Genomic DNA, 27856 nt, shown 5'->3' on the forward strand with positions numbered 1-27856 from the left:
AAAAAAGAAGAGTTCTTGGTTGTCCAGGGCAGAATAATGATTTTAATTGTCTTCAAAACAATTACGTTCAATTACATTAAATCTCAAATTAGCTAGTACACGAAGTTCTTCATTACATCAGGGCGAGTCTGCCCAGATGTGCGTCCCGCAAAGAAGACAGTCAACAATCGGAGGGTCTGGACACACGATCGCTCCCTTCCCCTGCCCTGGTGCTTCGTTGGCAGCTACTGTACCTCATGGTTTAAACATGGACATTTCTAATTAAATGAGAGCTCAGCTGCATTCTTGAACTAATTTATAACATTTGATTTGAAATGTAATAGCTTCAATCTTCATCTGATTAAAAACAGTCATATACTGTACATGGTTACTATTTTGATGCTCCAACATGCAGTTTTTATTTTTACATTCCCCTTTCTGCACAGCTGTTCATCTAATATCATCCAATTTTTTTTTTTTTAACAACATGCTCAGACATTCTTACAAGGCAAAAGTATTCAAATTCTAAGGACTGGCTGTTCTCCAAACGGTGAAGGGATGTTTTCCACTAGGGTAACCCTTCTCAGGGAAACCAACGTGAAGTTAATAATGGAACTAACTTTCTTTGGGAAGAAGGGCAATGGAGAACAGTCCAGTTTCATAAAAGATAGTTGACATTGGTTATTGATATTGATCATTCATATATGCTTTGTGTGCAAATACCCATTGAATAATATATTTCAGAACTTTTTGATATCAGCTATAAGCTGGCTTATACCTTAGGGAAGGGCTTAAAGTGGGGCATGAAATTGGTGTTGAGGCGACTTATAAATACTGTCAGAATCACATGCAGGTTTTTATGCCTGTGCTTTCTTGTATACATACAGAGACACATACTCTCACACATAACTTCACAAATCATTTTAGTTTAAGAACTTTTAGAATGAAGGGCACAGCAGTGCGGAGGCTCAGGGGTGCGGGCAGCCTGGGCTCCGGGGACTGCGAGGGACTTCGGTGTGTGGCCAGCACTTAAAGGTGGAGTGAGATGGGAAAGGCATTCCTGGGAATGTTCAGGTATGAAACCCAAGGCATGCTTAGCGGTCAGATCATGGAGGATTATGTGCCAGGTGAAGGAGCTCAAACTTTATTGTAAAGCGGTGGGAACCACTGAAGAGTTTTAAGCAAGAACGTGGTCTGATTGGCTTTGAGCTCTGGAAGGATCACGCTGCCTGCATGGCAGAAAATAGCAGGATGCAGGCGGATCAGTTTGGAAAGCAGACGGTGGCCAAAGGGAATAGGTGATGGAGAGACTCCGTAGGATGTTGGGGTGGGGAACAAAACGGTGGCATGGAAGTGCCATCACTTACAAATGATGGAAGGAAGGAGGTTTTGGGGGAGCGGGCGTGAGTGTGTTGTTTACATGCTGCTAGTGGCAGTTGAATATACTAGAGTTGACAGCTAGGAGACACGTAGGCCTACTCTGTATTTATTTAAGGCTTACCATGTTTTTCTAAATGTTTTGGACTTTGATTTTTATCTTATTATTATTATTTTTAATCTTTATTGTTGAAATTATTACAAATGTCCCTCTCTTTCCCCCCATAGCCCCCCTCTACCCAGTTCCCCCCTCAACCCTGGCCTTCACCATCCTAGTGTCTGTGTCCATAGGTAATGCATACATGCATATAAGATCTTTGTTTAATCTCTTCCCACCCCCCCCACCCCTCTTCCCTCTGAGAATCATCAGTCTGTTTCATTTCCATGCCTCTGATTCTATTTTACTCACCAGTTTATTCTGTTCATTAGATTTCTTATTCATTTATTTTGATTTTTAGATTCAGTTGTTGATAAGTATGTATTTGTTGCCATTTTGTTGTTCATATTTCTGATCTTTTTCTTTTTCTTCTTCCTCTTCTTAAAGAATACCTTTCAGCATTTCATATAATTCTGGTTTGGTAGCAATGAACTCCTTTAGCTTTTTCATGTCTGCGAAGTCTCACCTTCAATTCTAAATGATAGCTTTGCTGGGGAGAGTAATCTTGGTTGTAGGTCCTTGCTAGTCATCACTTTGAATATTTATTGCCACTCCCTTCTGGCCTGCATAGTTTCTGTTGAGAAATCAGCTGACAGTCATATGGGCATTCCCTTGTAGGTAACTAATTGCTTTTTTCTTGCTGCTTTTAAGATTCTCTCTTTGTCTTTAGCCCTTGGCATTTTAATTATGATGTGTCTTGGTGTGGTACTCTTTGGGTTCCTCTTGTTTGGGACTCTCTGTGCTTCCTGGACTTGTAAGTCTATTACTTTGACCAGGTGAGGAGAAGTTTTCTGTCATTATTCCTTCAAATAGGTTTTCAGTATCTTGTTCTCTCTCTTCTTCTGGCACCCGCATAATGCGAATGTTGATATGCTTGAAGTTGTCCCAGAGGCTCCTTACACTGTCTTCATATTTTTGGATTCTATTTTCTTTTTGCTCATCTGATTGGGTGTTTTTTGCTTTCTCATATTTCAACTTGTTGATTTGATTCTCAGAATCTCTACTCTGTTGAATCCCTGTATTTTATTTTTTATTTCAGTCAGTGTATACTTAATTTCTGACTGGTCCTTTTCCATTTTTTTTGGAAGTTTCTAAAGATTATTGAGTAACCTTATAACTGTGGTTTTGAATTCTATGTCCAGTAGTTTGCTTTCTTCCACTTCTTTCATTTGTGACATGTTTCTTTGTCTCAGCATTTTGGCTGTTTCCCTGTGTTTGTTTCTATGTATTGGGTAGAGCTGCTATGTCTCCTTGGGTTGGTAGAGTGGCCTTGTGTAGTAGGTTTTCTATAGGGCCCAATGGCTCAGGCTCCCCAGTCACCTTAGCTGGGAGTTCTAGGTGTATCCCTTTGTGGGCTGTGTGCACAGTCTTGTTGTAGTTGAGACTTGATTGCTATTGGTGTCACTGGGAGGAATTGACCTCCAGGCCAATTGGCTGTGAGGACCAGCTGTGACTACAGTGGGAGAGCTGCTGTGCAGGAGACACCCTTATGGAGCAGGGCTTGCTTCAGTGGGGTTTTGGTGCTCACTGAATCTGCCCCTTGAGTGTGTTGCTTATGGATGTGTAGAGCTGTAATCTGGTATGGTCTGACACTGACCACTGGGTACTCTGGCTCTTGGGTCTCTGGAGAGGTGCAAAGTTAGCCACCCAGCAGGAGCTACGGAGATATCTGCAGATTCCTCCTCTTTGTATCAGGTTTGGAATTGCCCAGATGAGGCCCAGATGTGAAGCAAGGCAGGCTGGTGCTGCTGCCAGGTTTTGGACCTTTTATTGATAGGTTTGGGGCTCCCTGACACAGCTGCAGCTTGTTTGAGGATTTCAGCCTGAGCAAGGACAGGCCATTAATATGCAAAAGCCTCTGCACACAGGTTGCATGGGGCTGCAAATTGGATGGGGTGAGGTCTCAGAATCACCTGGGCAGAGCAAACAGAAATGGCTGCCACTTAGCCCTGCAACCAGGGAGGTCCCAGTGTAGGAACAATGATCCCTTCGAGCACCTCTATCTTGGAGAAAGCTGTCCCCGAGTTCCTGCCCTGATGACAGACAATCCAGTTCCTCCTCACATTTGTCCGTGTTCTCCAGAGCCTCGCCCTGGTGATGGAGCTCAGAGGAAGCAGGACCTTGTAAGTTCAGTTCGTGGTGCTGGCCTTTTAAGAGAAACAGCTGGGTCTCCAGCAGCCTCTGTGTCACTGAGCCCCAATCCACACTGGTTTTTACAGCCTGTAGTTCTTACTGCCCGTAAGGACTTCTTTTCCCAGCTCTGGGACCCTGGGCTAGGGGTCTAGTGTGGGGCTGGGACCCCTTGCTTCTCCCCGCAGCCACTGCAGAGAGGATCTCCCTCCCGATTAAAAAAACAAACCCGCCCATATGAGTGCCAGACCAGCCCATTCTCCACCTCTGCACCTCCTACCAGTCTCAATGTGCTTCCTTCTTTACTTCTCTAGTTGTAGTACTTCCATTCAGCCAGCTTTCCAGGGGTTCTGGATGATGGTTGTTCTGTATTTTGGTTGTAATTTTGATGTAGTTGTGTGAAGCAGTAAGTATTGGTATTTACCTATGCAGACATCTTCCTTTCTCTCTGATTTTTATTTTCTATAAAAACCACATTTGATCAGTTAGGCTACATCTCATTTGTATCTCTGTTATGTCTCTAGATTTTTCCTCTCCTTTTTCAGCTTCCTCCCTCTCTCCCTTCTTTCATCCTTCCTTCCCTTCTTTTTGTTGTTATCAAAATGATACATGCATGCAGCTAAAAGTTAGCTGTTCCACAGGGTTTGTCCCCCAAACTGTAAGCACCTACACAACCCACCTTCCCCACTCACCATACACAAACTTCAGCTTCCTTCTCCCCTGAACCAAGTGCTTTCAACTCTTTTATTTTATTAAGATCAACTCCAGATACCTAAATATCAATGGTACTTCTTAGTTTTTCAATTTTAGGCATTGTCTATTGACTTCTTATTGAAGAAGATGAGAATTTAGCTTCCTCTCACTGTCCACCCCCCCCCACACACACACACACACATACTGTCTTACACTCTTGCTTTCCAATTTTTCCTTGTCTCAATATAGTTATATCAAAATTTGGATAAATACTTAGTGGTTACATTATTATGAGTATATAAACATTATTCACAATGAATTATTTAAAATACTAGAGGCCCAGTGCACGAATTCGTGCATGGGTGGGGTCCGGCCAGCCCGCCCCAATTGGGGCTGATCGGGATCTGGGCCAGTTGCGGGGAGGGGCAGCGGGAGGTTGGCCAGCCAGCCCCACCCCTGATTGGGCCAGTTGGCTGGCTGCAGTGCGCGTCATAGCGACTGGTCATTCCAGTCGCTTGGCTTTATATATATAGATTCTTATTTTAGCCTTTCTGCAAAACTTTTTTTTTCTCTTTTTCTGAAGTTGATCATTATCTTTTGGATTGATTAGTTAGTTTTTAAGTTTATTTATGACTGGTATGACCCCAAACTCTGTTAATAACATTTCTCCATGTATTCAGATACAGCATCCCATGTGTTGAGTGTTCTATTAATTTCATCTTCTTGAAGAAATATCTTCTAGAACTCTCTGACCTGTTCCAATTAGAAGACAGGGGAAGGTCATTACACTGCTATTTAAGCAGACTTTCCACTAGTGTCCCTGTTTTGATATTTGCCTTTATCCCCCAAAGCTAGGTTGCCAGTTTCAGGTGCCTGTGGCATAAGTGAGGTTGCTGCTGTTTCTCTTGCTGCCTTGAGGCTATTGAGTAACCACCACACCTCTATCTGCTCTTCACGTTCCAATACTATTACCTTCTCTTCCTTTTCCGTTTATTTGAATGAGTCAATGCTTTAAAAAATATCTCTTTACCATCCTTTTCCTGGGGTTCTTGGGAGGAGGAAAGTAAATGTGGGGATCCACATTCCCATCTGCTTGGAAGTCCCCTCTTCTCTAGTTCTTTATGATTTTTAATTATCTTGGCTGCTTCAAGAACAACGAATTCACCTAATTTGGTATCAGTAGTAAATTTACAGGAACATTATCCTTTTGTCTGACATCCAACCCAATATTGAAGGTATTTAAGCCTCATTTCCTGGACTTGTACAAGTTTTTTACCGACAACTTTTCTGAAGGATTCCTGTGGTCCTAGTGCTTCCTGTATGTTCTTCACTTCTTCCTTACCAGTGTTTTCCCGGGCAGGAGCCAGTGTCTCTGAACATGACCCTGTTTCCCATTTACATGCAAACCTTCAGGAGAAGGATAGAGTGAAAATGGAGTGGGGGGTCAGGGAAGAAGGTGCCTACAAATTCTCCCAGTGATTTACCCGTGAAAATGGGCTTAACTAACATGGAAGTTCATAGTATGCAGCTTTAAAAGTCTGGACGATAGCTATGAATTTTGTCACTAATATGGAAACTTGCTTTTTGTTTTACATCATTCATCAAATGAAATAATGTTTGTACAGTACTATTTATTTACTTATTTTTGTTAATCCTCACCCGAGGATATTTTTCCGTTGATTTTTAGGGAGAGTGGAAGAGAGAGGGAAAGACAGAGAGAAACATCAATGTGAGAGAGACACATCTATTGGTTGCCTCCTGTACAGGCCCTGACCAGGGCCTACACCAGGGAGGAGCCTGCAACCAAGGTACATGCCCTTGACCAGAATCGAACCCAGGACCTTTTGGTCCACAGGCCAACACTCTATCCACTGAGCCAAACCGACTAGGGCTACAATACTATTTAAATTGACAATATTTAGAAAGATAAAGTGTTAGCTAAGTTAGTTACATGTATGAAGAAATAGCTCCTGCATGATTGATTTTTTTTTTAAAATTATCTTAAAATATATAAGAGCATTAATGAATTTGATTAGAATTATCAGCCTTGTTTGATGTTTTCTCGAGTATTTTTATGACTTGGAGGACATGTGCCATGACAAATTCACACAACGTCAACACTTGTGTGGTAGTCATGAGACCCTTTGATTACTTTATTACAGATTGTCAAAATATGGGCTGATTTGGCAAATCAGGAGCAACTTTTCACTTGAAGAATTTTCTACTCTGATTCTCCAGTTGCTATGGAGATTTTCTCATAAAACAGCCTGGGTGTGGTTGAGATTAGTCAGTTTAGATGCTGGGTTCTGAGATAGTTGTCTTGACCCTCAGCGCTGCCCTCACTGCCAGAGCATAAACGCAATGGTTGGTTTTGCAAGCACATGTTAACATAGCTTTAGGATGTAGCGTTTAGTTTGAGAATGTTATAATGCTGCCACCATATACAAAGCTGAAAAAACGAGGGATGGTGCACTGGGAGAGTACTTAAAATATTAAGATAGCCCAGCCAGCGTGGCTTAGTGGTTGAGCGCTGACCTCTGAACCAGGAGGTCATGAGTCAATTCCCAGTCAGGGCACATGCCCGGTTGCGGGCTCGATCTCCAGTGTGGGTCATGCAGGAGGCAGCCATTCGATGATTCTCTCTCATCATTGATGTTTCCATCTCTCTCTTCCTTTCCCTTCCTCTCTGAAATCAATAAAAGTATATTTTAAAAATATTAAGATAGATTTCTAGAGACTTTATAGTCCATTTTATCTACGAAGGAGAGTTACCAGGATGTTCATAAGTGCATATTGCTAGAGGAGCTTAATAAATGAACAGGTTACATCAACCACAGTAAAACAGAGCTACTGGAGGAAGGAAAGGCTCAATGGGAGAACTGGAACACACCTGCTGTTCTCCTGGCAGTTCCAGTTGAACCCCACCGTCCTTGGGGAGCTACACTCTTCTCTTATATGTCGGCTCTGCAGCAGCCTGAAGTCCAAGCAGAGCTGGTAGGTAAACGCTCCCGTCTTTTGTCCCCGAGGTGGGTGATTCTAAGGCCCATTCCAGCAAGATCAAGCCCCAGTTGCTCACAGCAACGACTAGGTTGATAACACACCCTTGTGTTAGCTTCCCCTCCATCCCCTTTTCACTCTTGATGTATGTTGAATAGGGTTTATTGAAAATATTGACAAGAGTAAATGCACTATAAGAATCTTCTAATTGGAATGAATAAGAAGTGCATGGGTCTTGCTGCCTGTTTCCTCCTCCTTGTAATTCTTTCCTAGTTTAGAAGTCACAAGATTTAGAGTTAGAAACTGGGAGGCCCATCTGCCCACTGCCACTTCACCTGGGGGAAGGGCCTCTAGAATCCTTGGGGATTAAGCCATGGGTTACTGGGGGAGACATTTATTGACATTCACCCCGTACTAGCAAAGGGAGCCCTGCGAGCACTCAGGGGCTGTAGGTTTTCTGATTTGGAGTCATTATCTGCAGCCCCAAGAAATTGATCTTGTGTGATTGCTGATGGTGTTTTAGAGAACGTGGATCTGGTAAGGGATTTGTGACAGGTGATTGGTCCCATGTTCACTTCTCCAGCCCAGGCCCCTGACCTTGGCCATGCTCTTCATGAATTCCTTTTCTTTTCATCCCTGCTTCCTAGGACTTGCTGTGACTTCCAGTGTCAAGGCCACTAGGGTTAGAAAATTCTGAAGAGAGGACATAGCGACGCTAGATGTGTCCGTAAGACTTAGTGCATCAACCCAAGTCTCTCCACACCCTCATCCCCCACCAGCCCATCGACCTGGTCTCCATGGTCAGGGTGAGCTTCTCAGGAGACCCAGAGTGTGTGTGAAAAATTAGAAAAGATTTTAAATATACACACATATGTAAGTTAAGTGTCAAAATAAGTAAATGCACATAATGTGCCCCAAATTACGATTTACCATATATTTTCGTGCATTCCTATATTTCCATGAATGTACATAGTACATTACATTAAGAACTTAAGCCTTACTAGCCCGTTTGGCTCAGTGGATAGAGCGTCGGCCTGTGGACCAAAGGGTCCCGGGTTTGATTCCAGTCTAGGGCACGTACCTCGGTTGCAGGCTCCTCCCTGGCCTGGGCCCTGGTTGGGTCCTGTGCAGGAGGCAACCAATAGATGTGTTTCTCTCACATGGATGTTTCTCTCTGTCTTTCCCTCTCTCTCTTCCACTCTCCCTAAAAATCAATGTAAAAATAACCTCGGGTGAGGATTAACAAAAATATCCTTTTTTTGTGCACATCTGCAAGAATTTCTCTAGAGTCCAAAGAAAGGAATGGGATCATTAGGTACCAGTATTTGAAACTATTTTTTACAGATTAAATTTTACATGAAAATTAATCTAGTGCTTATCTTCATTTACTCATGACCTTGCTTTCATAATACGTAACAGGTTGTTTTTCTTGGCGTTTTGTTTTTCACCACTTTGGCGATAATAAATTGACAATTCAGCGACACAAGTGAAATTACTTTCTTTAGCAAGTCCTGTTATTTTGAATCATAGATGCTGTTGTCAGCATATCATCATTTGTAAGCTTATTTGTCCCTTAGAAATGAAACGTGGCCGAGTAAACAGTAGCATCCAGTGATGGGCGGTGGAGTTTGGTTTACCCCCTTAAATTGTTTTCTGCTCTCTCAAGAAGGAACAGGCCCCAGAATGTGTCGGTGGAAATGCAATTTAGGAATTGCACTGGTTCTCGTTTTTCAGCCCAGTGTTTCTGTTCTTTCATCATAAAGATCAGCTGCATTTATCCCTCCCCCCCCCACCCCCGCCCAGTCCCTTAGAATAACATCCAGTTCTAGTCAGCATGTTGAACGTCCTTCTCCATGTTCTAGCACAATACATTTTCGTATCTCGTGCATGTGTCCATATGGTAAAGATTTCTTCAAGCTGCAGCCACGTGGGGGAGGAATACTGCGGTTGCTTTGCTAATGCAGTGTTTGTGTTGGAGCGGTTAGGGCCCCGCGCTTTAACTCGCAGCGCTGGGCGTACTGAGATGGCTTTGATGGTGGCTTAGGAGACTAGTGGGATGGTCACAGCTTCACACTTCAAAGCCGAGCGTATGGGGTGAATACTGGGGAGCGTTTTTGCTCCCTGGGACGGTAGGGAGACAGTTCTCAGCGGCTCTGTTTAATGAAGACATTGGGGAAGGAGGGCTCTGCCTCTGAAATAATTTTGAATTGCAAAGGGAGGCATTTCCACCGCCCCCTTCCATAGACTGAACTAAGACTAATGTTCCCCAGTCTGCACTTCATTAGAGGCAGGGCCGCCTCACAGCGCTGAGTTGTATTTTCAGTGCTGTAGCGAGATTAAGAAGCCAGTTTTATTTTAGGGGCGCATGTGAATTTAGGCAAAAACTTTTAGGGCTATCTGTTTTACCATCTGAGAGATTTGTGTGGCTTCTGGGAGAGAATCTTTTTCTCCCCCTTCTCATTAAAAAATACTAAATAAAAAATCAGCTAAACAAAAAAACTTGGCTATATTTAAGAGAGCTCTACTAAAATTAGAGGATGCTTGAAAGATTCCAAGTCTAGCACCAGGTTAATTTTTAGATTCTGTGCTTTTTTACCTCTACTTGTTATTGAGTCTGAGGTGACGGGTTGGAAAAGACTCCTTTCATTGCTATGCACTTAGGAAAGGATTTGATACTCTTTTGAGTATTATTAGAGTTCTGCTTTAAAATAAATAAGCCACACATCTATATCATGTGTGGGCATGAGGAAAGGGAATTTTTTCTGTTCCAGAGGAAAGGGAATGACAGATTTGATGGTTTTTTCCTAGTTGTGCATTTTGGCTGCCGTGGAAAAATGTAACAAAAGTTAGCTTCTCCGTTATGTTCCTGGAGCTGCTGAAATGCAGTTCTGTTTAACAGTTAAATTTCAACTCCATTTATACCAGTGATCCTACGTTGCTCCTGAGAGAACAAAAGCAGAAGGGAAAAGGGTATTAAATACCACTGTAGACATGAGGTATGTGGCACATGCATTTAACTTAGCAGGTTCTTCAATACTTCTTCACAAACTGCTTTAACTATTGTATCTTCTCAATAAAATCCTACATCTTGGTCACACTTATGTCTGTTATAGACTCAGAGAAAACATTTGTTAATTGAAATGAAGCTTAAACTTCTTATCACATAGAGAAACGTCTCGGTGCATTGATCCTCCTGTTGCAAAGAGGGATAACCAAGCTCATAGAAGTCTCTAAAGATAAGACAGAAAATGATAAATATATCTGTCTAGAAATGGCTAAAAATCATTTTTGAGTAAATAAGGTCAGCCAATCATGAAGGTTAAAATATATTTTTAAAATACTATCATCAGTCCGGCCGAGTGGCTCAGTCGACCGTGAACCAGGAGGTCACGGTTCGATTCCTGGTCAGGGCACATGCCCGGGTTGCAGGCTTGATGCCCACTAGGGGGCGTGCAGGAGACAGCCAATCAATGACTCTCTCCCATCATTGATTTTCTGTCTCTTTCTCCTTCTCTCTTCTTCTTTCAAATCAATAAAAATATTTTTAAAAAGTACTGTCATCAAACCAGCCTTTTTGGAATATGTCTAGTGAAAATGGGAAGATCAGAACTATTAATAACGGTGGTGGGGAAAACTTGTCAAAAAATGGAAGAAAAACTAAAAACTATTGTTCTCTTAATAAAGAGCCATTTAGGAAGCTGAAGGGTTCTGCTTTGTCTGCTTGAAGAGTGCTTGATGGCATCCGGCTCTTCATTCGGATGCTTGTCGTGTCTGATGGTACTGACAGGTTCAGGGAGCCCCCATACAGTGGCTTTGCCGGCTGCGGAGGGGACTTCTGTTCTGAGGACAGCTCCTAAGACATGGAAGATTGATCCCAGGGTTTCATTGTACTCGCCCTGGTGTTAAACCCGGTTCACATTTTGTTAGCTGACCCCTTCCTCTCATTTGTAGGTTGGGGCGGAGAGGGATGGGGGGTGGGGGAACGACACGGCTATTTCAGGTTTGCAGTGTCCAACATCTGCAAAGAGCTCAGGACCCAAATTTCATTTATTCAACTTAACAAACCTTAATTGTTCAGGGAGCTCGAAACCTAGACGTAGAAGCAAAAGTCCACAATTCACTATGCCCTGCCAGTAGATGGGACCTGATGTTCTAGCCAACAGAAGCTGTAGAATACTGCAGGAGCACAACAGGGGGAGAAATGAGTTTCAGGGAGGGGGAGCAGGACCAGGAAGCAGGGATTAGTTCAGTCGTTCTGGTTTCTTGCTGATCCTTGTAAACGCTTCAAGTCCCTGCTCTGGAGATGCTGGGCTCCCCGGAGGAGGGAGAGATGGCTTCACAGTAGATGCACGCAGCACTGGGCTTTCAGCAGCAGCGCCGCTGACCTGAAGGCTGACGGGACTCAGTTGCCCACAGGCTTGAGCTTGGAGTGTTCAGAATGTTCATCTCCTCTAGGAGGCCTATTTGTTTGCTTGATGTGAGCGTTTGCAATTACATGGAATGATTATTGCATAGATTAATTGTGAAAATAAAGTGATAAAATTGGAACAAGCTCTTCCGAATATGGAACCTATCACAAATAAAATAGCTTGTTAGTAAGTATTCTGACTCAATTTGAGACATTTCTTTGAAATGCAGGCAATCTGCATTTTCCTTTCAGCAAAATTGCAAACACCTCCCTGCCAGGCCCCCGGGTTGCAGTCATTGGAAACGTAAATGTTCTCTCCTCGAACCTGAAGAGGAGAGTGTACTGTCTCTGTTACTAAATACCAATTTGGTTTTGGTTGTCTTTTCGTTGCATGAGAGGAATGAAATACTCTATTTTCTTCATTCGAGAACGGAAATGAAGGTTGATTCCTTCCACTGTGAGTTTGTGGAGAAGACAGGGATTTCTGGTCGCAGGGACGTGCCGGCCCAGGCAGGTGGCTCCCACCTGTCAGAATGCAGACCAGCGGAGCAGGCTTGCCAGGGGGAGAGGCCGGCGTTTACTGAGCATGTGCACAGGCCTGCCGGGTGCTCTCCTTGGCTTATCTAATCTCAGGCTCTCCATCTATTCTGTGGGGCAGTTTCTTTTCCTTTTTTTCTTTTTCTTCCTTTATTTTTCCCTCTTTTTATCTTCCTCTATTTTCCTTTGGTTTTACTGAAGTAGTCTAAAGCAAGTTCCAAAGATCATATCATTTGGGCATCACAGTTTGTGTTTTAAGCTGTAGCAGCCAAAGTGTGAGTCAAAGTTAGGGTTGGAGCAGATATCAGTGATCTGAACAACTAGGAGATTTGGGGTGTGAAGGCATCTTAACCTCTGACAACTTTCCAAAATGTTCTCCCCTTTCTTCTGCCCCCCTCCCCGCGCCCCTTTCCCCCCCCCGCCCCCAGTCCAGACTTGAGAAGTTACCTAACTGCTTAGACGTCTTTTACAATCCCGAACCCTCTGTTGACTGTATGTGTCCTGGCACCTGTGCCCTCCCTCGCGCAGGCGCTGAGGTCCTTTCGCATCTGAGAGCGGTCTAAAGAAGCAGAGACCCCTTAGTGAACTCGGGAGATTGTCTTGGCTTCTTGGTCTATACCATGGCGGGCTCCTGATGCTGGAGTCCCGACCTGACTCGGAGAAAGAACATTTCTTAAGACTTCATACAACCCAGAAATATGAAATCTTGGTTGGTCACCTCCACATTTCACCCCTCCCATCAACATGGCCGTCCGCATTAGAAACAAACAAGTTACAGACCCTAAAATTGCAGTTGGAGGGGTTTCCTATGCTTATGTGGCAGGAGGCCCTGTCCTAGCCCCCGATGTGCCATGATGCACCTCCAGGAAAGAGGGCCCACATTCCTGCTGTCCCAGGCCACCTCCAGAATTCCCTCCATACCTAGACAAGAATTTCATGCACCAGACAAGAATGCGTGCCCTCGTTATCCTTTGGGATTGTCATTAGCCCCATGCGGACGTGCTGTTGCCTGCAAACAGGCTCTCGGCAGCAGTTCTCTAGAATGGACAGGATAGTTCTGTAATCTGCCTTGAGAAGGCAAGGTCAGAGACAGGATCTAGGTATAAAGAAGAGACAGAGAGAATGCAAAAATATTGTCATTCAGAGTCCCCTCCATAAAGTTATGCTTAAATATTGGGCTTCTTTACGGAACATCTGGCCCGGTTCTATCCAACAGAACTTCCTGTGATGACGGAAATGTTTGATATCTGCGAGGTTCAATAAGGAGACGGCTTGCTGTGTGTGGTTATCGAGCCTTTGACATGTGGCTAGTGCAGCTGGAAAACAATTTTTAATTGTATTTCATTTTTTAAAATGTATTTTTATGGACTTCAGAGAGGAAGGGAGAGAGAGGCACATCATTGATGAGAGAGAATCATGGATCGGCTGCCTCCTACACGCCTCCCACTGGGGATCGAGCCCTGACCGGGAATCGAACTGTGACCTCCTGGTTCATAGGTCGACGCTCAACCACTGAGCCTCACCGGCCAGGCTAATTGTATTTTATTTCAATTGATTAAAATTAAAACGTAATAGCACACGTAGGTAGGGGTTACCATATTGGACAGTGCAGATCTGGCCCTGGTGATCTTTTTATCTCTCCACACAATATACACAATTTGAGGCGGTCAGAAAATTGTTAAAGAACTGAAGGCACCAATTTCATTCATCTTAGTGATGAATATCTGTAATGGCTTAGAAATTCTAGCCTCCTTGTACAAAGACGAACTTTTATTACTAGACTCCTCCTTTACGGAAAAATAAATTATCTTCAAGCTTTGATTTTAAAAATGAGTATGAATTATAGGCTTTCATGGTGACAGTTACACAGTGATGGGAATGGACTTAATGCCACTGATTTTTACCCTGAGAAATGGTCGCAATGGTAGATGTTGTGTTAAGTGCATGTTACCACTATAAAACAATTGTATGCTTGATTTTCTTCCGTTGGGCCCGATTTTAATTTACTTTTGTTAACGCCTCCCGCCGCCACAGGCCTGGCTGAGACCCTCGTCCTGCGTGTCCCGGGCAGCAGCGTGTTTCTCTTCGGCGAGGCCGATCTGCCCGAGAAGCGCCCTCTGGTCCAGAGAAGGAAGCAGCTGGGCTGGTTCGCGAGGAGGGATCTCGGTGCCCTTGAACCTGACCTGGGAGCTGCACCTGCCCGAAGATGTGGCTTAACAGGTTCGAGGTTTGGTTTTGTTTGCTGCTGTTTTTAAACTTGACGATTGACTCCTGAGATGCCCTCGACTTGGTTCCTCCCGTGTAGTGTCGGTCCCAGTGAGGCCCCTAGTGGATTGGGTCAGGGGCTCTCTGCTCTGGCTCTCACCTGTCTCTTCGTAAGCCGACCAGAGAGGCTAGCAGCCCTCCTCGGATACTTGATCCAAGTCCCTTAGAGGGCTATTCGGAGGTACATGATGAGCCCTGCAGCCTGGCCATGCTAAGGAGAATGGTGTCTCTCCCGACTCTGGGGTAGGGGCCTGGAGGCCTGCTGCTGGCCCGGGGGTGATGGGGACATGGGGGGGGAAGAGACCTGGTCCAGGTTACTTGCAGCTGGTAGTGGCCAAGCTGATGCGTGCAGCTGGAAATCAGTCCTGGGCAGCTGGGGAGCCTTCTCTAGACACCAGGCTCTGGAACAGAGTGAGCAGCACCAGAGACAGGCATGGCGTTCTCCCTGCCCCAGGGTCTCACGGTTCTCGCCTGTCTGCTGCTCCAGCCCTGCCCCATGCGCAGGGCTTATCTAGAAAAAGGAAAGCCCCTCCCCCCCCCCCCCCAATTCCATCCCTGTTCCCTGCACTTCACCATCCTGCTGCCATTTACTTGAGTCTTAATTCTTTTATTCTCAAACTAGAGGCCCGGTGCACTAAATTTGTGCATGGGGGGTGTGTGTCCCTCAGCCCAGCCTGCACCCTCTCCAATCTGGGACCCCTTGAGGGATGTCCGACTGCCTGTTTAGGTAGGATCGGGCCTAAATGGGCAGTCGGACATCCCGCTCACAATCCAGGACTGCTGGTTCCCAACTGCTCGCCTGCCTGCCTTCCTGATTGTCCCTAACCACTTCTGCCTGCCAGCCTGATCACCCCCTAACCACTCCCCTGCCAGCCTGATTTATGCCTAACTGCTCCCCTGCCAGCCTGATTGCCCCTAACTGCCCTCCCCTGCAGGCCTGGTCACCCCAACTGCCCTCTCCTGCAGGCCTGGTCACCCCTAACTGCCATCCCCTATAGGCCTGGTCCACCCCAACTGCCCTCCCCTACAGGCCTGGTCCCCCCAACTTCTCTCTCCTGCAGGCCTGGTTCCCCCCAACTGTCCTTCCCTGCAGGCCCAGTCACCCCAACTTCGCTCCTATGCTGGCCTGGTAACCCCTAACTGCCCTCCCCTGCAGGCTTGATCGCTCCCAACTGCCCCCCCTTGCAGGCCTGGTCCCTCTTAACTGCCCTCCCCTGCTAGCCATCTTGTGGTAGCCATCTTGTGTCCACTTGGGGGCAGCTATCTTTGACCACATGGGGGCAGCCATCTTGTGTGTTGGAGTGATGGTCAATTTGCATATCACTCTTTTATTAGATAGGATATCTTCTGAAGGGGTCACAAATTCAATCATGTTAGGTAACATTTTGGTAGTCAGTTAATACCTTAGCCATTACAAAAATATTGGCTACCCAAGAGGTGGGCAGGCATAAGAAACACATTTCCTCATGACACAGCTCTGCCCAGTCACACAGAGGCCTCTGCTTACGGACCCTGGTGCAGAATTCTGCTCTCAAACGAAGGGTGTCTATAGTCGACGCAGCGGAAAAATCACGGCTTTGAGGCTGCTGGAATCCTGCCCTGGCTGTTTACTGGCCGTGTGACCTCTGAGAGTTCCTTAAGCCTCAGTTCCCATATCTGTGAAATGGACACAATGCCTGCACCTCCCTCATAAGACTGTGAAGTTGAAATAATGTCTGCTAAGTACCAAGTGCAATACTAAAGGGCCTCTTTCCCCTTCCCTGCAGAGGAGGTATATAAAAAAGTGATTATAAGTGTGGTTCAGTCTGTAGTTATGGAAAAAGGAAGAAACGGATCGCTCCCTGCCAATTTGAACCTAACATATTTTCCCACGATTTGTCTCGCAAGTGTAGAAGTGTAAGCTCTGGGACTGAATTCTCGGAAGTCTAGTTCCTGGTTTCTAATTCGAGTCTCACTGGAGACTGAAGGGATTGCACCACACACCAGTCCGCCCAGCGCCAGGTAGTGCGATGACAGCTAGTGGGCCGGCCCTGGAGACGGCTCCTGGTGTCGGAATACAGCAGAGCTGGCTTGAGCGTTAGGTTAGGCAAACCTAACGAATGAAAAACCCCGTTCTCATTTTTGCAGTGCTGTGAGAATGCATGGGTTCGTGTTTGGGAAGAACTCTAACCTGATTTGAAAAGCATATCTGAGTTAAAGACCAAATGTTCAAAATTGGCACAAAAATGTTTAAAGATGGTATTTTGAAGGCAATTTTGATACTGGTAAAGATGTCGTCACAGGCACCCGTATTGGTAAAGGTGCTACTAGTTGGTTAAAGCTTTGGAGGTGAGTTCAGGACACGCATCAAGAGCTTCAAAGGTGTATATGGCTGCCTGGCAGGAGTTCTATTCCTGGTGATAAATCCCCAGGAAAAAATAAAAGGTGCATGTCCTTATGTACAAGTATACTTATCAGAGCATCACTTACAATAGCAAGTGCTGGACACATTATACATGTTCAATATCTGAGAATTAAATAAACTATGGCATGCCTAAGTGAAGGACTGTTATGCAAGCAATTAAGCATGAGGTTGTGGAAGAATTTTTAGAGACATAGAAAATGCAATACATTGTAGAGGGAAATTGTAGTTAATGAATGCAGCAAGTAATTTGTTAAGTACTTAGTATGCAACAGACACTGTCATCAGTGGGCAAAATAGAATTTATATGCCCTCAAAGAATTTCTGTCCCAGGGGGTAGGGATGAGAAGACAGACAATAAATAACAAGCTTAATTAATAATGAATTCTATAGCACATTGGAAAATGATAAGTGCTATAGCCAAAACAAACAAACAAACAAACAAACAAACAACAAAAACACACCCAAAAAACAACAACAAAAACCGTGAGCTCTGGGATGGGGGTGACTTGTGATTTTAAATGGGATAATCCAGAGTAAGTCTCCCTGTGATGCAGCTTTGGAGCAAGGACCAGGGGGAGGCCGTTAGCCACTGGAGATGTGAACAAGAGTCTCAGGTTGGGGGACTGGCCAGGGTCAAGGCCAGAGGATATAAAGTAGTACAAATAGTATGGCCTGAATATTGGGAAAGATAGGTACATCTATCTTATTTATCTCAAATATTTTTTAAAAAAATATATTTTATTGATTTTTTACAGAGAGGAATAGAGAGGGATAGAGAGTTAGAAACATCGATGAGAGAGAATCATTGACCAGCTGCCTCCTGCACACCCCCTACTGGGGATGTGCCCGCAACCAAGGTACATGCCCTTGACCGGAATCGAACCTGGGACCTTTCAGTCCGCAGGCCGACGCTCTATCCACTGAGCCAAACCGGTTTTGGCTATTTATCTCAAATCTTACACATTTTAAAATTTATAATGCTCCAACTTATTTTCATAATCTCTCTAAATGGATCTTGTGATTGTTTTCCATTATCTTTCAGGAAGGATAATTATTAAGGTTTATCAATGGACAGTTTTTTATAAAAGCTGGGTTTCAATGTGTTTATTTAGATGGGGTTTGATGGAAGATTCAAGATAAGAAGGAAAGAGGACACAACCTTTCCCCCAATGTCTGTTTTGCTGATATCTCCTGACAAGTGGCAGAAGCCTCAATTTGTGCAAAAAACATGAAAGTTACAAGAGTAGCTAAGCTTAGGCAACCTTGTCCATCGACAGGCCCTTCATTTAATAGGCTCAAAGCAGGTGTGGGCAGAAAAACATCATGTATGTTTCAAGGTGGAAGAGTAAATAAGGGTGTGGCTAAACAATTCATTTCTAGTAATTTGCAGACCAGATTGGAATTCAATATTAAGATACATGGTCAGCCCAAATCTCAGGGCACCTTACTTGCACAAATTCTCCCTTAAAAAAAACACATTTATGTCTGAAGGAATAAAAATGCTTTCTTTTTTTTTAAAAAATCCTGTATATTGAAGTAGAATTTATAATACTTAGGTCATTAGGGTATAAATGTTACTCATCTAATTTTTAAAAAATAAATATTTATTGTTCAGATTATTACAGATGTTCCTCTTTTTTTCCCCCATAGCTCCCCTCCACCTGAATTCCCCCCCGCCACCCCATCCTCTTACTCCCCCCCGCCACTGTCCTCATCCATAGGTGTAAGTTTTTTGTCCAATCTCTTCCCGCACCCCTCACGCCCCCTTCCCCCCGAGAATTGTCAGTCCACTCCCTTTCTATGCCCCTGATTCTATTATATTCACCAGTTTATTCTGTTCATCAGATTTTTTATTTGTTTGATTTTTAGATTCAATTATTGATAGACACGTATTTGTTGCCATTTTGTTGTTCATAATTTTTATCTTTACCTTTTTCTTCTTCTTCCTCTTCTTAAAGAATAGCCTTCAACATTTCATATAATCCTGGTTTGGTGGTGATGAACTCCTTTAGCTTTTTCTTGTCTGTGAAGCTCTTTATCTGACCTTCAATTCTAAATGATAGCTTTGCTGGACAGAGTAATCTTGGTTGTAGGTTCTTGCTATTCATCACTTTGAATATTTCTTGCCACTCACTTCTGGCCTGCATAGTTTCTGTTGAGAAATCAGCTGACAGTCATATGTATACTCCCTTCTAGGTAACTAACTGTTTTTCTCTTGCTGCTTTCAAGATTCTCTCTTTGTCTTTTGCCCTTGGCATTTTCATTATGATGTGTCTTGGTGTGGTCCTCTTTGGATTCCTTTTGTTTGGGGTTCTCTGTGCTTCCTGGACTTGTAAGTCTATTTCTTTCACCAGGTAGGGGAAGTTTTCTGTCATTATTTCTTCAAATAGATTTTCAATGTCTTGCTCTCTCTCTTCTTCTGGCACCCCCATAATTCGGATGTTGGTACACTTGAAGTTGTCCCAGAGGCTCCTTACACTATCTTCATATTTTTGGATTTTTTTTTCTTTTTGTTTTTCTGGTTGGGTATTTTTTGCTTCCTCATATTTCAAATCTTTGGTTTGATTCTTGGGGTCCTCTAGTCTACTGTTGGATTTCTGTATATTATTCTTTATTTCAGACAGTGTATGCTTAATTTCTGACTGGTCCTTTTCCATTTTTTTTGGCATTCTCATTAAGATCCTTGAAGGTCTCACTAAGTTCCTTGGAGGTCTCACTAAGTTTCTCGGCGGTTTCTAGAAGATTCTTGAATAACCTTATAAATGTGGTTTTGAACTCTATGTCCAGTAGTTTTCTTTCCTCCATTTCTTTCATTCGTGATATGTTTCTTTGTCTCCACATTTTGGCTGCTTCCCTGTGTTGATGGAGTGGCTTTGTGTGGTAGGTGACCTATAGGGCCCAGTGGCTCAGCCTCCCCAATCACCTGAGGTGGACACTCTTGGTGCACACCTTTGTGGGCTGGGTGCACAGTCTTGTTGTAGTTAAGCCTTCATTGTTGTTGGTATCACTGGGAGGAATTGACCTCCAGGCCAATTGGCTGTGAGGATCAGCTGTGTCTATGCTGGGAGAACTTCTGTGCTGGAGACACCCTTATGAGACAAGACTTGCTTCAGTGGGGCTTTGGTGCTCACTGAGTCTGCCCCTTGAGTGTGTCACTTATGTATGTGAGGAGTTGAAATCTAGTGTCGTCTCACACTGACCACTAGGTACACTGGCTCCTGCATCTCCAGTGGAGTGCAAGTCAGCTACTGTCTGAGGCCACCCAGCAGGAGCTACAGAGACATCTGCAGATTTCTCCTCTTTGCTTGGGGTTTGGAAGTTTTGGAGCTGTCTGACCCAGCTGCAATTTGTTAGGTTAAGCTGTGAAAGGGCAGGCCATTCATATGCAAAAGCCGCTGTGCACAGTTTGGGTGGGTTTGTAAATTGGGTGGGGCGGGGTCTCAGGGAATCACCAGGGCGTGGCAAACAGCGATGGCTGCCAGTCAGCCGTCTTTGCGTCTCCGCGTCTCTGTGTCCCTGCGTCCCATGCCCCAGCACAGTAAACAATGATTCCTGCGAGCACCTCTGCGAGAAAGCCACCAGTTTCTCCCTGTAGGACTCTGGGTCCCCAGAGTCTCACCGGAAACTGGAGTTCAGAGCAGTCGGGAGCTTGTATCTCCCTTCCAATTGGAAAAAACAGCGCACCCAGTCGCCAGCCTGATTCGCGCGCCTCCGTACCTCTGCTTTTCCACGCCTCTGAACCGCCTACCCGGTCTCAATGCGCTTTTTTCTTTCCTTCTAGTTGTAGAACTTCTCCTCAGCCAGCTTTCCCGTGGTTCTGGGTGCTAGTCGTTTTGTCTTTTAGTTGTAGTTTTGATGTGGTGGTGAGAGGCAGCACGTACAGGTGTTTACCTTATGCCGCCATCTTGGTTTCCTACTCATCTAATTTTTCAGTGCATGTAGTTCTCAACAGTGGTGGTGATTTCCCTTATGTTAAAATTTAATGGCTTTATATATTTTTCTAACTTTCTTTAGTTATGTCAGTGTTTCTCAACAAATCTTTCCACTTCTCCCATCAAAACAGAAAAGCCTCAACACATTGTTGCTGTTTATTTCTTTTCCTAAAAAAGAATTAAATAGGATGATTGGTGCTATCAACTGAACACTTACAGTTAACTTTCCAGTGACAAATTAATCTGCGCAGTCCCCCAGAGGAAGCAGATCTATGAGGGAGCAGGTTTCTGTTTTGAAGTTCCCTAAGAATATTATAAACAGGAGAGGAAAAAAAGTGAGCTCAGAAATGACTAGCGCTCCTAGCCAGTGCCAAACAGACAAAATCTTTTAACCAAATTCCTTTTAAAAGTTTGTAGTTGGCCAGCTCGTGGGGAACATAAGTTAGGGCAAAGCAGTAATAGTTGATACTTTCAGATCTATAAATAAATACTTTATACATATATGTTTAAAAACCCTAAACATTTATGGGATCATTTAAACACTGCTGGCTGATATGTTATATGAATGGCCTGCATATACTATATGCATCATTGTTTAAAAATACAGGGACGATTCTTTGAACTACCCAGTTTCATTCGCTGTTTTGGGAATCGTGGATGGAGGTAATCGGCACATCTTGGAGTCAGGGACTTCTGTTTAGCTATTTAAATGGGTTGCTGAGAGCTGCCCCTGCTACTTCTCTCCCTGTAAATCAGAAGCGTAGCATCATCAGCCACTTTTCTTGACATTGAATAATGCGATTTACTCCACATCAAAACTTTTACTTAGTCTCTGAAAAATCGCTTTCCTGTTTTAGAAGGAGCCTGGTAAGTTTTAAGGAACCTATTTCCATGATTCTCTGTTTGACTACAAATCCACTTTGGATGATGGGAGGTGAAAGTCTCAGTGTGTAATTGAATGTGGAACCTGCGATGGGCACATGAAGGACTTGGGTGTTGGGTGGATGAAGGGCACCAGTCCACTATGGAAAATGCGGGAACAAGCAGGTCACCTGAGCTGGCCTCACCTGGCCTGCCTTCCTTCCATGATGACGTTAATTACTACTGCTGTAATTTCCTCTCTGAATTTTCGCTATTGTGAAGGATTCAAAGCTGAGAAATTGAGGTTCACAATTCCTCGCAGAGCGGGGAAATATGGTAAGCATTTTGCAGAAAAACAGCAGAGCAAAGGCCGTGTCCTGAGGAGGTGGCACTTGAGTCCAGATCGCTGGGGTGCCACTCCCAGCTCTGTCCACGTGGTTCTCACTTAGCTTTCTTTTCTATAGATCTGGCCACACGCATCAGAGCCCTGCATGCTTCCTGCCATGGGAGCATGGGACTGAGCAATTATGTGTGAGTTTTATGGCTTTAGTCACCAAATGTCTTGTCTCAGCTGTGGCTTCTCTTCAGTACCTGTTCTAAAAACGTCCAAGTCCCACATGTAACGGTGCCTATTCGCTCGGTGTGATGACTGTTCGTCTTGTGGAACCCGAGTTCCAGGTCGGGTGCCTGCTCTCTTTGTTACTGTGAAGCAAAGACCACCTCTAGGCTGGGTTTTATCTTATTTTCACCTTCTTCTTGTTTTTATACCCAGCGACTCCAGGTTCCTGACACTCAGCAGGTTTTCAGTAAAACATACTGAGGGAGTTGCACGTTGGTCCATGAGAATCCCTGTTTATTCACATTGTACAGGAATCCACAAAGGTCACGTTCTCTCTTCAGATATGGAAATGCCAAGTATCCCAGGACACCCCCCAGCTCTCTCCTCTCACATGTGTGAATGCTAGCTGCCGAGGAGGAGCTCAGTATGATGAGTAGGACGTCTAAGACACCCCTAAGCAACTTCTGAGCCGCTGAAATGAAACTCTTCCTGGGGAGGAAAATGCAGAGAATCTTTTTACCTTTAAATTGATTGACGACGATGCCACTGAGAACTATTTTTGAGGATAATTTTGATCTAAGGGGGAAAGCAGGACGCGTGTTTCCTCTGAGCGCTGCCTTTTCATTGTCCTAATGGGCTCTTCACCATTGTTTTGTCTGAATGCAGGTTTTTATTTGTGTTATTCCAGACGTGGTCCTACCACAAGCATCTTTAAACCAGACATTAATAGCATAGTTCACAGTCATTACTGCCAGTGCTCAAACACAAATATCGCATTTGTGTTTGCAAAAGCTACACATCAGATGTTAATTAAGTGCATTTGGGGTGTTTTTTTTCTTCTGCTTAAACAATCTGGCAGAAAGAGTTTACATCTCTATCAGTTCACCATAAGGTCCCTACAATATCTAAATCACCAGCCGTGCAGTATATGATAAATACAGTGTTTCCACACAAGAAAATAGCAGGATTGTCAGGAAAACATCAGGCCTGTTATATTTCCTTGGGAAATAATAGCAACTGAATCTCAGTTTCTTTTTCTTTTTGATAAAAAAAAAAGTATTTAACTAGGAGTGAACACCAATATTTAGAATGACAAATTTTTTATTAAAGAACGGAACACATGGAAAGTGAAATCATAGCAGCGATTTATCCTTGTTGTTAGCCTTCGTGGGGGCGTTGTGACAGTTGTGTTGGAATAGAACTGGGATTTGAGCTTCCAGTGGGGAGATTCGCAGAGCAGCCTGCCAATCTGTGGAGGCAGGGGCGGGGCGAACCGCAAACAAACAAACTCACATCAGCTTTCTAATTTTAGAGCAAAAAGTGGAATCACTTTAATTATATGACGTGTCACTAGAAATACAAGTTGCTGGGATTATTTTCCTTATTTAAAAATTCTTGCTAAGTTTAATGAGCATAAAGAGTCAAATTCAGCATTTGAATAAAGCCACGGGGACTGCTGGATTCATTAGAATTAGTGCACCGTGTTAGGGTTGGACTTGGAAAGGACTAAATGGAGGAAGTTGGGAAAGCATGCATTTGGGCAGAAAGTGGTTTTCTTTTCCTCTTCCTCTCTCCCCCTTCCTCTCCCTGCACTGCCCACCTCCTCCTCCCCCCCCCCCCCCCCCCGCCCCCGGTTCCAAGGGAGAAATGGGTCATGGCCTCCTAACCCCACAGAAAGGGAACCCCTACCCGATGAGGTCAGAAACTTCTCAGGATTCATTGAATTGTCTTTGTTTATTCACTGCTGAAGCTGTAGTGATAAAACAAATTAAACTATTGTGTAATTAAAGTTTAATAGAAGAATTTAAAATAACACATAACAATGGAATACATGAAAAATGACCATTCTGTGCTAAGTGGTTACCTCTTATTTTATTTAAAAGAGAATATAAAAGTTACTTCTGATGTTTAGTTTTATTTTTCTAAGAAATAATTAACTTTTACATATGCCTTCCTTTTACGTATGCTTTTAAAGGCATTTTTAAAATAGTGGGTTTTTAAAAATTAAGTAAATCAATGTTGGGACAAGTATATTCTTTATCAAATTCTTGTGCTCTGGGCTTAAGATCTAAATGTTTTCTATCTTCAATAACTTACCTTAGGCAATGAATTAATTTATTAACAAGAATGATCACCTTTGGAAATGCTACTAGAAAGGGCATGTAGTTCTTGGGCATGTGGTGGTAAAAGGTGCGTTGGAATCTTCTGGATCCTGTGGCTGTAGGAGGGACTGGCCCATGCCACCGCAGTGTGGGCACCAGGGCCCTGGGTCCATATCAAGGACTCCCTCAAGCTGACAAATTGCATGTGGATATCTGAATGCTGATTGGACACACCAAAGTTTTGAAATAGCCAAGCACAATAGGCCCAATATGTATTTTAAATAGTTGTGCTTACTGTAGCAGAGTGTATATATAAATATACTCTTCAGCAAAGAATGAGTGAGGTCGTTGGAGTGATGGTGAAGATGAGACCAGTTCTTGAGTCAGAATAGGGAATGTCTATCAGATTGGAGGAAATCATTACCTGTTGGGTGGAGGAGAGAGAAAAGCCATGCTTGGATGTTTTCTATTAATGAATGGCATTAGCATTGACCCCCCCCCAAAAAAAAAATTCCAATGTGCTCTGTGAAATATTGAAACTGATATACTTCTCCAAGATATTTAGAGTAAGTGATTGGTGTATGAGATTATGAGAGAGAAAGATGTATTGACTGTTAGGAAATTTAATTTCTGTGAAATCAGCATTATAGAGAAATACTGTAATCTGATTCATTGCTGCAGAATTCCCAGGAGGAAGAGGCCCAACCTCAGGAGTTGAAATGTTTTATTATGTGTACACATGTGGGAAAAAGACGAAATGTGGTTTCCGTGTGCTGATTTTCTGTGAAGCGTCTATTAGTACGAGCGTGCCCAGGCTAAGGCAGCAAAGCCCCCAATCCATGGCCGTCCAAGGACAGTGAGCCCAGAGGTTATCTCTGGTGGATACTGAGATCCCGAGCAATACGTTTGAAAGGAGCAAGAAAGAGCTCTGACAGTAAGATAATGTTGAAATAGTAGCTAAGGAATTGTCATCTGCTGAAGATGAGGTCAGCCTTTTATCCCCCGTCAATCCCTAATCAACCTTGCTTTCAGAAACATAAGGTTCCCCCAAAGTGAAGAAACTGCAAACCTAAGCTTTTTATGCCAATGCTAATTCAACCAAGTTGTCCATCTTAGAATGTAAACTGTAATTAGAGCAGGGTTATTTATGTAACACGAGCTGCGCCATTCCAGAGGCAAGAAGAAAAGGGGCATTTGCCCCCGACTCTAAAGTACCAGGGCTCAGAGAGCCCTTGGCTGTCCCCGGTCCCGGGGATGCTGCGGGTGGGACAGGTGCCTCCAACAGGTTGTACCTCAGTAGGTATACATAGTGCTCCAAACCCTGCCAAACCCACATTCTCATGGGACACACGTGTTTTTTCTCTTCCCAGTTCCAAGGCTTTTTGTCACTTTTTAGTGACCTCTTCCCGAACCAGGACTGTTGTTGAAGTTCACTTGAATTGGGTGTTAACCTAACTTGTTGGTAACAGGGGTGTGTTTGGGGAGGAAGGGATGGGTACAGAGCGTGACTTATTCTGGTCTCCCAGACCCTTAGGCCCAACCCTTGTGGAGATGTCCTTGGAAATGAATGAAGGGAAAGCCAAGACTTTTTGCTGCTGTTGATATTTAATACTAAAGTGTGCTGCCCTTTTTCTGTTGATATTTGGGAAATTCTGGACTCTTAGCTATTCTAGAAAAAACAATCTTCAGATACTTTCAGAGTAGATAAAATTTCTGCTTTCAGCTTAAATAGCTCCTCTCTCTCTCTCTCTCTCTCTCTCTCTCTCTCTCTCTCTGTGTGTGTGTATATATAATATATTTTTATTTTTTTTACAAAATTCTGGAGTTGATAATGAGAGAGATTTGTATTATTTTAAAGTACAGTCATGTAAAGGTAGCTCCTTAGATTAAAACTGGCTAAAGAATAGAACATTCAGAAGGAGGGTTTTGCTTTTCTTGATTAACATGCTTTTCCAATGACTTAGGCATCGGCGCCAGCCCGTATGTGATGAACTGCAACGTTACCATAGACTCTCAAGACTTGGCCTTGGGAAAAGAGATTGCTGGTGCCATTCGGGGCTCAAATGCAAATGGACTGAAGGGCGTCCAGGCGATGGCTTTTCCCCATGAAGGGAAAATTGAGATAGCTTGCAACGTCGAGAGTTTTGGAGGCCAAGAAGCTACAGAAACCTCAGAAGAGTCCCGATACATGGCTTATAGTGTCCTTGGGGACCATTTTTCTTACGTATCTCCTCATTACATAGAAGCTCAAGTTAAAAAGTTGGCGGGTGATCGGGGAATTGGTACCGTAGGGAGAGCATTAATTGGATTTACACCCCAAGAGTGCAAGAACTGTGCTGAATATGCTATAAAGGAAAATATCGGGGAATTCTGGAAGAAACGGGGAGGCATTTTCATGTGATCCAGTGTAAGAATTCGTGGAAATTTTAAGGAAAAATATCAGTCATTATAAAGTTTTGTTTGGCCAATGAAGGTGAGGGGAAGATACAAAGAGCTTGGAAAATTGGAAGGATTCTTTGTTCAACGGCCAGTCTTTATGGATTGTTCATAATTGCCCGGTGATAGTTCTAGTCCTCATTGAAACGTCACGAGAGCCTCTCTGCACCAAGTTTATGCACCTTGTGCGTTCGAAGACCCCCTGAGTCAGCTGAGTGGCATGGCCATGGCTGCCAAACCACCTTTAATTGTTGAGAACCAAACCAAAGATGGATTTGATTTCCCTGATTTTCCCTAACTCATTATTTCCAAGGTCTGTATTCAATTTTCATTTTTCAAATGATCATTTTTTTTAAATGTGTATATTAAAAAATCAAGTACCAAGTGACTAAAAAGTGGGGAGAATGATAAAATAAAATTACTCTTTCAAAGCCTGGTTGTTCTTTTTTGCCTTCCCACTTTTAGGATAACCTGTTGTTTATTCCAGAGATAAGTCCAAAAACCCGATTTGCCTAATTTTTTAATGTTTATGTAGGGAGATGGAATGGTGGTGTTGGGCATGACTTCAAGGAATTGTGTTTATCCTTTTTGGAATTTAAATGGGAAGTCTGAAGATTTAGGGAATATATTGCTTTTGAGCACAGAGAAGAGTATCAGTGGGAGGAATTTATTTGAAAGAAATCAAAATATGTAGTCATTTTGTGAACTCAAAGAAGCCACTTGTTGATTCTGGCAATTTTATGTAAATCTTTAGTATTTATATTGCTTTAGCACAGGGTCCTTTCTATCCATAAAGCACAAAGAAATGTATTTTTTTGTTGATTTTGTTTAACAAGAAAGATTATGGCCTTTCCAAATAAGAGCACATATTGTGAATTTATTTTATGGAGTTAAAAATAAAAAAGAGATTGAGTTCAACCTTTTTTTTTTTCCTTCTGACATTTGACTCTTGAATCTGGTTGTGTTAATTTTGTTCCAGAATTATGCTTCTTTGGGTAGTTTTGCTGTCAATATAAATG

The 27856-nt window shown here is 43.5% G+C and overlaps 1 protein-coding gene across 2 annotated transcripts in view; it reads left to right on the forward strand.

The window, feature by feature from the left end:
- The window catches only part of FTCDNL1 (formiminotransferase cyclodeaminase N-terminal like), a 35256-nt gene extending 7626 nt beyond the window's left edge, over positions 1 to 27630 (forward strand). The window contains exons 5-6 of one of the 2 annotated variants that reach the window (XM_054723097.1): positions 14313 to 14498; positions 26366 to 27630. In XM_054723097.1, coding sequence (XP_054579072.1) covers positions 14313 to 14498; positions 26366 to 26802 — 623 coding nt within the window. In that variant the 3' untranslated portion in view covers positions 26803 to 27630. Of the gene's footprint in view, positions 1 to 14312; positions 14499 to 18059; positions 18223 to 26365 lie in introns of those variants that run through there. The other variant, XM_054723098.1, reaches the window with a different exon arrangement.
- The last annotated feature ends 226 nt before the right edge of the window (positions 27631 to 27856 follow it).

This window comes from Eptesicus fuscus, chromosome 11 (assembly GCF_027574615.1).
Source record: "Eptesicus fuscus isolate TK198812 chromosome 11, DD_ASM_mEF_20220401, whole genome shotgun sequence".
NCBI lineage: Eukaryota > Metazoa > Chordata > Mammalia > Chiroptera > Vespertilionidae > Eptesicus > Eptesicus fuscus.